This window comes from Tyto alba, unplaced genomic scaffold, assembly GCF_018691265.1.
Source record: "Tyto alba isolate M040663 unplaced genomic scaffold, T.alba_DEE_v4.0 Super-Scaffold_7, whole genome shotgun sequence".
In the NCBI taxonomy this organism is placed as follows: Eukaryota; Metazoa; Chordata; class Aves; order Strigiformes; family Tytonidae; genus Tyto; species Tyto alba.
Genome location: NW_024881328.1, coordinates 23,351,406 through 23,365,078, shown reverse-complemented (window position 1 = coordinate 23,365,078; position 13,673 = coordinate 23,351,406). Strand labels below are relative to the sequence as shown.

General features: G+C 35.8%; 1 protein-coding gene across 5 annotated transcripts in view; it reads left to right on the top strand.

Annotated features, from left to right (window-relative positions):
* Nucleotides 1–13,379, top strand: part of METTL8 (methyltransferase 8, methylcytidine) — a 34,261-nt gene extending 20,882 nt beyond the window's left edge. For 4 of the 5 annotated variants that reach the window (XM_042784206.1, XM_042784204.1, XM_042784205.1 and 1 more), the window contains 8 exons: nt 1,252–1,643; nt 2,220–2,269; nt 4,751–4,814; nt 5,147–5,286; nt 8,283–8,389; nt 8,479–8,544; nt 9,708–9,934; nt 12,831–13,379. In XM_042784206.1, coding sequence (XP_042640140.1) covers nt 1,252–1,643; nt 2,220–2,269; nt 4,751–4,814; nt 5,147–5,286; nt 8,283–8,389; nt 8,479–8,544; nt 9,708–9,898 — 1,010 coding nt within the window. In that variant the 3' untranslated portion in view covers nt 9,899–9,934; nt 12,831–13,379. Of the gene's footprint in view, nt 1–1,251; nt 1,644–2,219; nt 2,270–4,750; nt 4,815–5,146; nt 5,287–8,282; nt 8,390–8,478; nt 8,545–9,700; nt 9,935–12,830 lie in introns of those variants that run through there. The other variant, XM_042784207.1, reaches the window with a different exon arrangement.
* The last annotated feature ends 294 nt before the right edge of the window (nt 13,380–13,673 follow it).

Genomic DNA, 13,673 nt, shown 5'->3' with positions numbered 1-13,673 from the left:
TGCTGTTGCAAAATGGCAAGCTGGGAGTTATAAACAGGATTACAGCCTGTAAGCCTCGTAAAATATTCCTTTTGCTCTGTGTTGATAATGCCTTTACCAGAATGCAGCACCAAAAAGTAATAAATCAATTGGATGGAATCCAGAGAATAAAAATGAAAATTATCCAAAGTCTAAAAATCATTACTTCTGAGGAAAAAAGAAAGTTAGGTTTAGACAATCTAGAAAAGAGATTGTTTACAGGAGACATAGTGAAAGGCTTCAAATAAGTAAGTAGATGTTGCAAAGAGAAGTGAGTAATCTTTGCTTTACCTGCTTGGTTAATGGGAGAAGAATTACTGGACTTAACCTGAAATTTCCTTATTACAATTTAGGTAGTAGAAAAGGATTTTAACTACAGATGGTGAAGGACTGTAATATATTACTGAAGACAGTTGTCAAACCTGTATGAAAGATGGTATTTTAAGAACAAGTTGGACAAATTTCTGTGGAGAAAGGGGCTCTGACTTCTCTGACTGGGTGAAATCCCTTCTAGTCCTATTCTTTGACATTCTAACATTCAGTTAAAATGTTTTGTGATTTTAAAAGTTAACACAAAGGTCTATTGTAAGAATCTCTGAAGTATTTTGAAAGTACGAAAGCCAATATGTTGCTTCTGACTGTATTGTTGTTTTCTGTCAAAACTACATTGTTAGACAGTAATTCACTCTTAACCATTTATTGGCTATACAGTAGCATTTATCACTCCAGTTCACGGAACTGGATTATTAGTTGATGGTTTTTTTGAGAGATGACTAGCTACCAACAAATTTGCAGTTATTCAGAGTTTCATAAATCATGAAATTAATTTCAATTTAGTTTTTCTTAAATACAAAAAACATGGAGAACATTTAATTGAAAAGATGCATTGTTTTTATTATTTGAGACGTGAAAGCCTGTCTAGGAAACGTATGATTGCATATTTTAGTGTTGCTTTTCTATTATGTCACTACATTAATAATAAAAAAAAGATGATGCAGAAAGCCTGTCTGCCCCATCCTAAGTGACATAAAATATAATTAAACCCTCATGGGAGTTATTCTGAGCACAGAATAAGGTAAGACTGAAAATCTATATGTTTTTATTTAGATGTATGCAATGTGGGAAACTATGTTTTTTTAAAACTGTAAATTTGAGGTCCGAATTACATGTTGCTTTACGGTATTTTATAGCTAAGCTCATATTCACCAAGTTTTTGGTTTGTTTTAATTTCAGATAAATATGAGAGAGAAGCCAGTAAATATTGGAATGAATTTTACAAGACTCATAAAAATAACTTTTTCAAGGATCGCAATTGGCTGTTTCTGGAGTTTCCAGAAATTCTTCCAGAAAAAATGAGAGAAGAGTTAAAAATGGAAGAAAGATCTTCAGAACACACAAAAATAAATAGTACCAACAGTTTTTCATGCAAAAATGAAATCTTTGAGGAAGGAGAAAAATACAGGAAGAAAAATTATGGAGGTGGTTCTACTTCTGTACAAGGATATGTATATAATAAAAAACAAGCACAATCTCTTACTGACAATACTCAGGGTAAAAATGGTGGAGAAGAACTTGACAGGCTAGAATCTTTCCCTGGTAGTGATGCCAGCTACAGAGTATTAGAGGTAATGCACTGCAAATGTTCTCTCCGTCATATACAACTGCACTTAATTGCTCGAAAGCCTGATAAAGATATTTAGTAGATATCAAGAAAGTAAACATTTAGAATTTGACGTACCACATTGATTAATGGCAGAACTTTCAGAGAAACCTATGAGCTGGGCTTTGTTTCCCCTTTAAAGTTTTTCCCAAATCATAATCTAGGGCTAGATTGTCAGATTCCATTTCCACTGGAAGTTGGGTTTTCAGTTTCCTAAGGAAAGTTCTGTCTAGAAGTGCTCTGTCTTTAAGTGCAAGTACTTGATGCATTCTTCCTAAATGCTGAAGATGGACAAGAACACTGCATTTTCCTCTGCAGTTTGAGAGATGGATTCTCTCTCAACTTTAGAAAGACATTGTGGAGAAATGTGATCATAGAAGTGATTTGAGTATTGTAGTATGAGCTGTTTACACGCTTTTTGGCCAACGTACCTTCAAGTCTAATGGGTCCTACCTTCCAACTACTTTAAGACACACAAAAAAAAAAAAAAAGGTTTTATTTGCATGTTTATTTTAACTTTTTGTTTCTTTTCTGATTTTAGGTTGGTTGTGGTGCTGGAAACAGTGTCTTTCCTATTTTGAAAGTTCTGTGGTATGTAGTGCTAGATTTTCAACTGTGAAAGTTCTATTCTCATCTTCTTCATTTGCCAGACTAGTGCTGCAGAAGTGTTGAGTGCACTGTTTTACAGTCCTGAAATTCTGATTGCTTGCAGACCACATATAATGTTAATAGCATCAGTGCAAGATACTTCTCAGCCCTAGTCTCAGGGGCACCACATCTGCTGACAAGGTTTTTCTTTAGGTGGATTCAGACTGAGTTCTTATAGTTAATCTCAGTCAGGTGAAATATTCTCTTCTCTTCTATGTTACCGTAAAGCTACCAGATATCTCTTCAAAAGGCCAAAATCAGAGACAGTAGATAATGGCACATGATCTACTGGTAAGAAGTTGTATTATTTCTGAATTTGGATGGTACAGTTGTCATGTTGATTCAGGTTTTAGTGTCAAGGAAGGCACAAGTCCTGTGTTGCATTACTTAATTCCCTGAAACATCTTAGTCTACTTAGCTTCCAGTTTTAGAAAAAGCTTTTATGACAGCGTGTCCTCCCTTCCATGTAGGCAGGAAGGTTTTATTGGAAAAGCTGTGTATGTATGAAGGGTTGAAACAGATTTCTTTTTATTCATGCCTCCAAGAGCTTGAGTACAGCACAGTTCATTACTCTATAAATGAATTCTGATTGCTAGCATCACCACTATACAAAAAATACTCCATTTTGCAGATATGGAAACAGAGAGCAGGGGCAATTGAGTGATGCACCGGGGTCGTACATGAAACCTATTAGAGTTAACAATGCATCTTCATCCCAAAACAAATGCTTTGTTTTAGACAGCATATAATGAAAGGGGAGCCCTGTTTCATATGAAAAGTTTGGAAAGTAACGCTATATAAGGAAAAGATACTGTGGTTGCATTAAAAAAGATGAGACAAACTTTTGTCTTTTCCTCACAGGAGGAATTAGTCATAGGCTGGCATTTCTGATAATTAAGAATCCACTCATTAGGTATTTTTTCTGGAGGTCTCTATTCTTATGCAAATCCCTCAGTCAATCACATTGGTTGGTACACTGAACAACTTACACATTTGTCTTGTATATGACCTGATGGAAACATATCTTATTTCTTAGCAGGCCTGGCTTTATAGCACAGTTGGTTTTACTCTGAATTTAATAATATAAAAATTGCATTTTGTATGCATATAAAAAGAAGCCAGTGTCAAGTATGAGTGTACTCAAGTTACAAAAAAAATTTCCACTTAGATTTGTAACGTAACTTTTAAACCACTTTTTCCTGCTCCACTTAAAATTGAAGTTACTGCTTTTTAATACAGTGCATCATGAAATCACCATCCAGATCAATCTGAGTCTTTGTTTTAAGTTGACTTTCTACATATCTCCTATTCTGCCCCACTCCCCCCCCCCCAAAAAAAAAATGAAATAACATCCTTACAAGTCAATTAGGTAATCAGCTTAACCTTTTGGAAGGGACTGGCTGGGTCCAAAGCCTGGCTGCTTGTCCTCGTCCATGATAAATATCTAAACTCACCAACTCTCATGATGGGCACAGAGCTGCTCAAAGTTTTTCTCAGCAACAAGGATGGAATATATTTTGGTCCACAGGAGTTCTTCTGTTGAGCCCTCAGAGAGGGGTCACTAACTCAGCAGTGTATACTGTGAGATCTTGTAGGCACTGCCAGAGTTTATTGATTCCCTTTCTAAAGAAACCACCTGTCTAAAATCTCAGATACTTTTAAGAGACATTAATTGATCATGAGTTGACCATGAGGTCATCCTTCAGTAGGTTTTGAGGGGCTTGCTCAGTTTCTCTTAAATTAATTCTTCGGAGGTGAAAAAAATTTCTCCCTGGAGTTCCCAGTATCTGATGAATGGTATGAGGAAATTTTCAGCTGGCTTGGATGGGAAAGGAAGAGAAAACAGTGCTACAGGAAATTCTTATTCATCCTGGATTACAAAACAAAGGGGGATAATGGAGGGAAACAACCCATACTGCTTTAATCTAATCAAAAGTACAGCAAGATGGCACATGGGAATCCAAACCTCTTACAGTACTGTGGATGACTTTTGCAACACCCCACCCCTGCCCAAATCATATTGCTAATTAAACTGCATACATGAGCTAATGACAGAGACGTAATGCAGTGCTTCTCTAAGAAAATGTGACCTATTAATGTGCATTTATGTAATGCAACACCGGGACATTGTCATCAATCCTGACAGCCCTCTGTGACCTTTTTTCTTCTCCTTTTCACTTCCTCCCTGACAAGGCTATAATTCTCCTTTTTATACTAACTGCCTGTTGGTATTCTTATGAATTTGTCTGCCCTATTGGTTCATTACAACGTATGTGGCTTTCCATGTGCTAGACATCAATAAGACATGCTTGATCAAACCTGTGGAGAACCCCAAAGGGCCCTCTGTAGTTCCATGAACACTGATGTAGACTTTCATCTTTTACAATAATAATTTTTTAACTGATGTTGGTTTTGTTTTCCTAGCAATACACCTGGAACCTTTCTGTACTGTTGTGATTTTGCTTCAGGAGCAGTGGAGCTGGTAAAGGTAATTCATGTGCTCTCTTTAGAGTACCTTATAAGCCTGTAATTCAGGAGGCTGCCAGGAAGCCGTCTTCATGAAAAAGAATGTGATGGCTTTGACAACTTTTAACTGAAGTTTTCAATATTCCAAAGAACAAAGTCTTACTCTATGCAGAGAGGAATGAATACCATCAGTGAGCTTGCTTCTCAGCTTGAGTAAGATACCAGACAGAATAGGCTTTTATATGAGATGTTTTACAATGCTGAATAATTGAAGAAAAAAAGTTTCTTGAGTCATAGTAAACGTATTAACTACTACTGTTCTCTCTGTGCCTCTTTTCATCTTTTTCCTGACAGTCACATTCGTCCTACAGTTCAGCCTGGTGTTCTGCCTTTGTTCATGATGTGTGTGATGATGCTTTACCCTATCCTTTTCCAGATGAGATCCTGGATGTCATTCTCCTTGTCTTTGTGCTCTCTACTATTCATCCTGACAGGTAAATGAAGACTAAAGGGCAAAGCAAATGGGTTAAATCTCTTTTATCACTGGAGGTTTTCAGGAATAGCAAAAGAAGATGATGAGTCTTTAATTTATTATTTAGTAAGCTACGATATATATAAAACAAGGTATTTTAAATGCTGTTTCCCATTTTCAGGCTTCAAGAGAAAAGCTGGTCAGGCTAATTCATTAGTGAGCCTCCTGTCTTCATCAAAATACAAGGAGTATATTGTAACTAGATACATCCCTATTAAAAGTGGCAGTGATTCAAGAAAATTACAAATTAAAAAAACAGACTGCTAGTCTTCTAGAAGGAAATTATTCTTAGCGATCAAAATCAAACATTCATTATTTAACACCTTAAAATATGTTGATAAAGACTTAGGTTGCTGATTTAGCCACACGCAAATGCTTACATGCAGGCTTTGAAACCAAAATGCATTCAGAATTTTGTAACTTGTTTAGATTGAGAAAACTTGATCAAATTTTCATGCATAGAGAGCTGTTAGCCTTGTTACCAATGCAATTCAATGTCCAGTGAACCAAACTTTGACTGTTAAGGCTGGCTGATTGTGAAAATGCCCTTTCTTTTTAATGCAAAAATGCAAAGAGAGCATGTAAGCTAAACTCCTTGACTCTTACTTTAACTAGATCATATGAAGGGAAATACATGCTGTATTTGTGGTAATACATTTATTACTTTTAGAATGTCATTAAAATGGGCTTGGCAAACAGAACAGCATTTGTCTAAGTCTGAGAACTGTTTTCCTGCCTCCCTGCCTAAGTTATTAATGATTAGCTTCACAGAAAAATCTTTCCCATATAGGATATTGCTTCTTCCTGTTTGTTCAGAGATGAGCACGTGAGTCATGCAAAGCCTGGGTCCAGATTTCAAAAACAATTCAAGCAGTAGATTTCATATCTCTGTAACTGTGGTGATGCTGCCAGGAAGAAATTGGACAATAGAGATGCATTCATTCAATCTCTTTGCCTCTAGAAGCAGTAATCAGATGTTCTGTCAGAATTTCTGTGGATCTTTTCCTGTTAGTCATTTGAAATGTCTCCTATTTTTTTTTCCTCCCCATATCAGCATCTAAAGGCTGACATGGATGCTTTTGTGTGTGTCTGTATACGTATCTAAAGATTTCTGTGTAATTTTCTGTGTTGTAAGACCCACTTTCCAAAGATTCGTTAGTCATTACTGTCATCTCAGAATTAAAATGACTGTGTGAAGGCAAATATAATCCAGATCCATCTTTCTCAGTATACACTTTTTCTGGAAACTTTGAAAGTGGGGAATGAAAAAGAAAACCAAGAGAATGATGATGCAGAGCTTACGTACTTAGGGGAACTGGAAGATATACATGAGAGGGGCACATTTGTATTCAGGATAACTGTTATTTAGTGATTTCTCTTCAGAGTATTGTGTTTAGTTTTTGATAACTGCTATTCTTCTATTTTTAACACACTTCAATTCTGCTAGAAGTCCCCTCTAGAAGTTGGCGGCAGAATTTAAAATGTATTTAACTTTCTTCAAGATATATAATTAATGTGCTCTAGTCCTACAGGATGAAATTCCTCAAAGCACTTTCACTTTTTGTGCATGCACATTTTTTCTGTGTGCACAAAGCTTATGTTTATATAGGTAGTCTGTAAATCCGTGCACAACTGCCTGCCTTGAACAGTCTCTTATTCTTAGACGGTGCTGCCTTTTCTGTCTGTGACAGCACACTTGGTTGCCTGTGTTGAACATGAGTGAAGAGGACAACTTTTAAAGCACTTGGCTTCCCCTGAGAGAATTCCATGCTTAAAAAGTGTATGCTACTTTATATTCTTGTTTTTTTTGTTTAGAAATATAATATTTTCTGCTGAACTTCCTTCTAATTCTGTCCCTTAGAAGTCAAGGTAAGGTGCCTGCACTGCTGTTGTATAAGGACCAAACTGTGTTAGTGCTTGGGTTCTGACATTCTTGGGGCAAGGGGGTAAGGCCACCTGAGAGACAGGGGTGGTGTAAAGATGATCTCTTGGTACACAGTAATGGTATGCTGATTTTGTAGAGTTAAGTAGGACTTACTCTTCTTTAGCTCTTTTCAGATACAGCACCCTGGCTTTCCATTCATTTAGCATTCACTCTGGCTCCATATCTTCTGCATGGCCAGTCCACTTCCCTGTGGGAGGAAGGGTTGAACTAGGCAAGTGGACTGTTTTACCTTTCAGCCTGCCTTTAGTGATCTTTCATGATGTGGAAAACCTGAGTCCTTCAGTTTATTCTGAAAGAATGAGGCAAACCCAAGCCATTATTCATTAGTAACGTATTTTGCAGAGTAACACAAATGTATTTATAAGAAGCTCTGAGATAAGATTAAAAGTGAGAATGAAGGTGCTCTGGTATGGTGAAGGAGAAGGAGTACTGTGTATGGTACTTATTCCTATCATACATACAGCAGGCTTGTGTAATCTTAATAAGGAAGAGTTGATGTTAGATACCACCAAGATTCACAAACTTGTCAGCATTTTGGAGGATGCAGACTTTCTTCCTCTAACTGGCAATATCTCCATATGGAGTTCTGCCAGATTCCTCTCCTGAGATCCTACTCAGATTCTTCTTTCCATTTAGTTGGATTTTGTGCGTATGATCAGTAACTCCATAAAGAAATCAAGTAAGTTTTGTCTGTCTTCCAGGCCCTTGATTTTGCTACGTACCTCAAGAAGGCTCAGCTTAGCTCACCAATGCACATAACTAACCGTTCATTCATTGTTTGTCATATATCTGGCTGACCCATATGACACAAATACTCAAAAGCTGTGCTTTTAATCCGTCCCTGAGATTCTGTTGAACTGAAGGAAGAGGGCTCCTTTTCTCTTTCCAGTTTGTATTCTCTTACAAATTCCTTTTAAATTTTTGGTTTAGAGGCTTTTTTGTAAAGAGTTCTTCCTGATCCAAGTATCTAGAAAGAAACAGTTATGTCACCAGTGTCCCATCTATTTTCTAAGGATGCAAGGGGTTGTAAATAGGTTGGCTAAACTACTGAAACCTGGAGGAATGTTGTTATTTCGAGACTATGGAAGATATGATACAGCTCAACTTCGTTTTAAAAAAGGTAATTTCGGAATGCTTTTGTAGTTCAGTGTTCATTTTAACTCTATAAAAAAAGTGTCATCCTTTTTCAATACTGCTCTAATTTCTTAGGTCATTGCTTGTCAGAAAATTTTTATGTACGAGGAGATGGAACCAGAGTATATTTCTTTACCAAAGGTATGAAATGGTTTAGTTTTATAGAAGGAATGTCTCTCAAGATGATTTGGGTTATAAAAGCTCATCTTAGAACAGAAATTTAAAGAAGGTTTTATTGTTTGTGTTTGGTTGGGGTTTTTTTGTTTTTTTTGTTTGTTTTTTAATTCTCTGCTTTTACAAGGCCCATAGCTAACTGTTGTAAGAAAAGAATTCCTTTTATTTGTACACTTGTTGCATCTGGGGCCCTGCAAGATTGCTTACAGAGATCACTGGAAATTTATTTTTGTCTAACCATCTTGTGTATGCTCAAATTCTGTTATTTAAAGAGGTACTTGATTTCTTTCTTAAAATTAAAATAAACATGCTTGGAAGGACAGTAGCAGTGCTCTGGTATTTTGTTCTGCTGAATTGGTGAATCTGAGCTGTGAAGTTGCTCTCTCTGCAGGAACTAAACTTAAATTCCTAATTGTGGATACCATTGCTCTTTACCTGCTCATTCACTTGGTTCTGTTGTCAGCTCAGACTGGTATATTTTAGCCCAGCTACTGGAAATTGTGAAAGTGAGCATCACAATACTTTTTTTGTTTTACTTTTACCCTCTGCAACCTACACTGCAAACAATAGAGGTAGATCAGGATTTATCTCAGCCTGAGTAATTCTAGAAGTGAGAAGATGGATCTCGGACATGTATGGAAAATCACTTGAATTCAAAGAGCCTTCTCAATTTTAAGATGTCCTTTTTTGTGCTTACTCATAAGAAAGAAGCCTAAAGTTTTCCAGTGGTGACTGATAAGGAGATAATGATGTGGATTGTCATTTGGCAGGTGAAATAGCTTTATCTCGATAATATGCCAACAGTGACCAAATGGCATGCGTTTGTTTTTCTCAACTGTGACATACTGAACCCTCTGAAGAAAGGGGATCTATGAATGTGTCATAAGTAATAACCAATGTGGTTTGGGATTCAACATAACAATTTTTTACTGTAATATAAGCTAGAGCTGTGAAAATTAATTTCTAACAAAAGACTTCTAACAAAAAATGGACAGTTTCCTTGATCTTTCAAATCACAAAACAGATTTAGTTCCATCTTTGGTTGAACTGCCAGTTGTTAATTACTACATTCCACAAATGCCTTTTTTTTTTTTTTTTTAATTCCAATAATTCTTCATATGAGAAAATAGATGAGGTATGGAACATGTTCAACTTGGCTGGATTAACTGAAGTACAGAATTTAGTTGATCGACGATTACAAGTAAACAGGAAGAAAAAAGTGAAAATGCAGCGAGTTTGGATACAAAGCAAGTTCCAAAAACCATTGCAGCTATCTTGGAATAATGCTGAAGAAACCACTGAAAGGCACCCTTATAGATAATCGTACCATGAACTCCAGAAACCAAAGCAAATTCAAGTACGTATATTTACTATAAATCTTGCGTTAGCCACTGAAACGGAAAAATACATTGAACTGAAAACCTTTTCCTGATTTTTTTTTTTCATAACTGTGTGTGTGTGTGTGTGTATGTGTGTGTGTAAATGATCTGGAAAAAAGCATTTCTGACTTCTGCTTTATATGCAATAAAGATATATGCATTAATCATTCATAACTGTGACCAGGCATTGTTTTACTTCATTGAATATGAATAGTCAATAAGTATAAGCGTGTATCTTGTTCAAATTCACAATATGTAAAAAGTTTTAGACTGAAGCATAATTGTTTCAGAGATCTAGAGAAACAGAGTATCTGTTCTCACTATCATTACAAGCTGTGCTGTTAATTTCTGAGTCATGTCTCTTAACCACTGTTTGTCTTGCAACTGTATTTCCTCTTTGGGGGGAAATTTCTTCGTGCATAAATAATGAAGACAAAATCTCTTTCTGATTTGCATGTAAGTTATCATTTCATACTAACTGTATGTGATATGCATAGGTACCAGAATAGTCAGTGACTGGCATCCTCACTGTGATTGCTTTATTCTGAAGTCTCCACTTTCCATCTACATGCTCATCAGAAACATGCTGAACTCAAGTTTCTGCAGGTTTAGTGGCACACACATAATATTTAAAGTGCTGTAGGTTGTAAACTGAACACCATGTAGAAAAGAATTACCAAAATAGTGCTGAAACCAAATAGTTAACTTTTGTCTGGATAAATACAAGGATTATTTTTATATGTCAGATACACTAGAGGGAGGAGCAAAAAGTGTGGTCAGAGTACATTTTATTAATATTGTTATAGAGTATTGTAATCACACTAAAATGGTGATCTTTATGGCAGCTGAGATGTTTTTGTTGTCTACAAAGAGAGATTTATTTCTTAGGGCTCGAGTCTTAGAAAAAAGACATAATGTTTTTGTATTGACCCTAGTAATTAAAGTATTTAAAGATGCCACTTCTGCTATTTAAATGTAATTTTACAATCAATTAGCCACACGGAGGAGAGGACAAGAAACAGGGGAATGAATAAAATAAATCTCTTACTTCAACAAGGATATAGAGTGCATGTAATTTACAACATGCATGTGGTTTTGAGTATCATTAATATACTGACACTCTCAGTCTCTTTTCTTGCTTTTGTTTTAGTCTGAAGGGTAAGAGTGTCACAGCTGACAACCCATATTTTTGTTAGCTACTAAGCTAAGTAGAACTGATTGTCTTCTAGAAAAAAAAAATATCTAAGTTTAGATGCTAAGTATCTTTATCCTCTTTGACAAGATGAGGGACCTGCTTAATTTCCTTAAACCCAGATCTGTTTCAAGAATGAGGTGCAGTAAGAGGTCTTTGAAGATAAGATCTGATCCTGCATTTCTGGTGTATTCTAAACTCCCATTAGAGTAAGATGCTGTTTTATGAATTAGATGGCTTAGGAAGCTTTGGTTAGCAATGGCATTATTGTAACCTGAAATAAAACTCTTGTGTTATAAATCAAAGGTTAAAACATAGCTGTGTTTCTTCAAACCCTAAATCTTAAGAGACTGTAGCATCTGCATGGGAAATGTAAATAAATATCTGCTTATGTTTTAATTAGGTTGCTACCCTGTGCTATTAGTCATGCCTTCTGAGTATGCATAGCTCTTAGTCAAGTACAAAGCATTTTAAGTTGTAGAACTTTCCAGGGGAGTGATGGTAATGATAAGCTCTTGAGCATCGTGCGGTCTTATTCATGTGTGTGATGTAGATTTTCCATGTGTAGAGGCTAATTAAATGTTTGCTTTGGCTCTCACACTGATATGTTGATTCTGGCAAGATTTTAATATGCTGTTGTTAGTTTAACAAAAATGTGACATCGGAAGAAACCAGACCCTTAATTCTCATATGGCCTTGAGCAAAATTGGCTGTTTCTCTTCCACACCTTGCAGCATAAGTATTGGCTGCCTCTTTTAGAACAATGGTGTCTGTTTTAGAAGTAATAAGATCAGCTACTATTTCTAAGTGCAGAATATACACTGTAAAGTGTACTGTAACTATTCTGAACAATTGTAAGTTTGGTAGAAGGAGAAATGGACAGAGACATCGTTCCCCGTAAGAACTTTTGAATCTGAGTAGAACTTTCTGTATTTTAGCTTTGTGACATTTCAGTTTTCAAAAAGCTGAATCCATCACAGGTTTTTAAAATACTTTTAAATTCTTTGTATTAATTGGGAAAACTAATGTTACAGTACTGGTAAGAAAAAGGCAAGTAGAACTACTGAAATAAAAGAAAGATGAGAGTCACAGACAACTATATAGGAAATACAGTTTAAAATGGTTTATTGCTAATCATTTTTGGGTGAAAAAAAAATTAGGGTATTACAAACAAATTGTGACCAGTATAGAAAAAGGCTGTTTCACTTTTGAAATCTGAAGTTACTTCTTTAATCAAATATGTACCTGAAATCTCTAATTATATAAATTTATAGAAGTACACATTATAGAAATACTAAGCATTTTAACTGTTAGTTGCAAATGACTGGCAGGGGTGGTGGCGGTGGTGGGATTTAGCATGACTTCCTGTTCTGGTAAAGCCAACTTGTGAATGTATACAAATGGCAATTAGAGAAAATCTTGTTAGAATTGAGCTTTGGCTTCTTTGGCTTTGGGTTGCTTTAACAATAGTGTGTACTTTTTGCCCATCTCCACTGGTATTGCATTATGTTTATGTACAGGGGTAGATGAGAATGGTACTTACTGTTTTAGATTTTGCTTAGTTTTTAAGCAAGTACAAGATAGGTATAAAGTAAAGAAAGTGACCAACCTTTTTTCCAACAATAATTCTGAAGTATCAAGTCACTCACAGTTAACTCATATAAAAAATGTTTGTTTTCCAGCAAAACCAAGGCAGGTGCTTGTACAGTATCTGCAAATCCACTGAACCTGAAGAGGACAACCAAAATGCAGGGCAGATGGGGAGACAGCATGAACTCTAGTGACACTAAGGAAAAATTTCTTGTATTGGAAACTGCGTTTTCTGTTTTGTCTTTTGGTTGCAACTCAGCTAATTTGTAGAGTCTGCTGTTTAATAGTGACTAAAAATTTCTAACAAACCATTCTGAAATTTGTATTAAACACCAATAGAAATCACTTAACATAAATTTTGCTACTTCATTTTGATTTGTGTGAACTTTATTCACTGCTCTGGCGTGCTCTTTGATCTGTTGACATATGCCTCATTTCTCCTTCTCCCTGTGCATGGTAGACAATTAAGCAGTTTCCACAGGAGCTATATATACAAACATTTGCAGTAAAGTTTGCTGGCTGGCTTATTTCTAGAATTGAAGCAAGATAGTTTCATTTCCTTCTGTACAGAACAGATTGCTTTTTCTTTTTGTGTGAATGCAATGAATTGTTTAGATACTAAATAAATATAGTGGTATTGACTGTGTTTTTAAATTAATTTAAGCCAAATAATACCTTAGAATATGCTGTTTGTAATGGCAGTGATAATAGTAGAAAGTTCATATATAAATCATTTCTTCTTCATAGAGCATCTTCATAATGGGGGATTGAACAACCTTGGAAATAAACGATATATGCATATTATAAAAATATTAAACATTGCTACTGTTAATAATACAGGTCACTTGGCCTTTCAGTATCTGTAAACTTCTCTCCGTGTTTGGAACAAAGATTGGCCATGAAGGGTTTTTTACATCAGTTATGTGCCAGTTGCC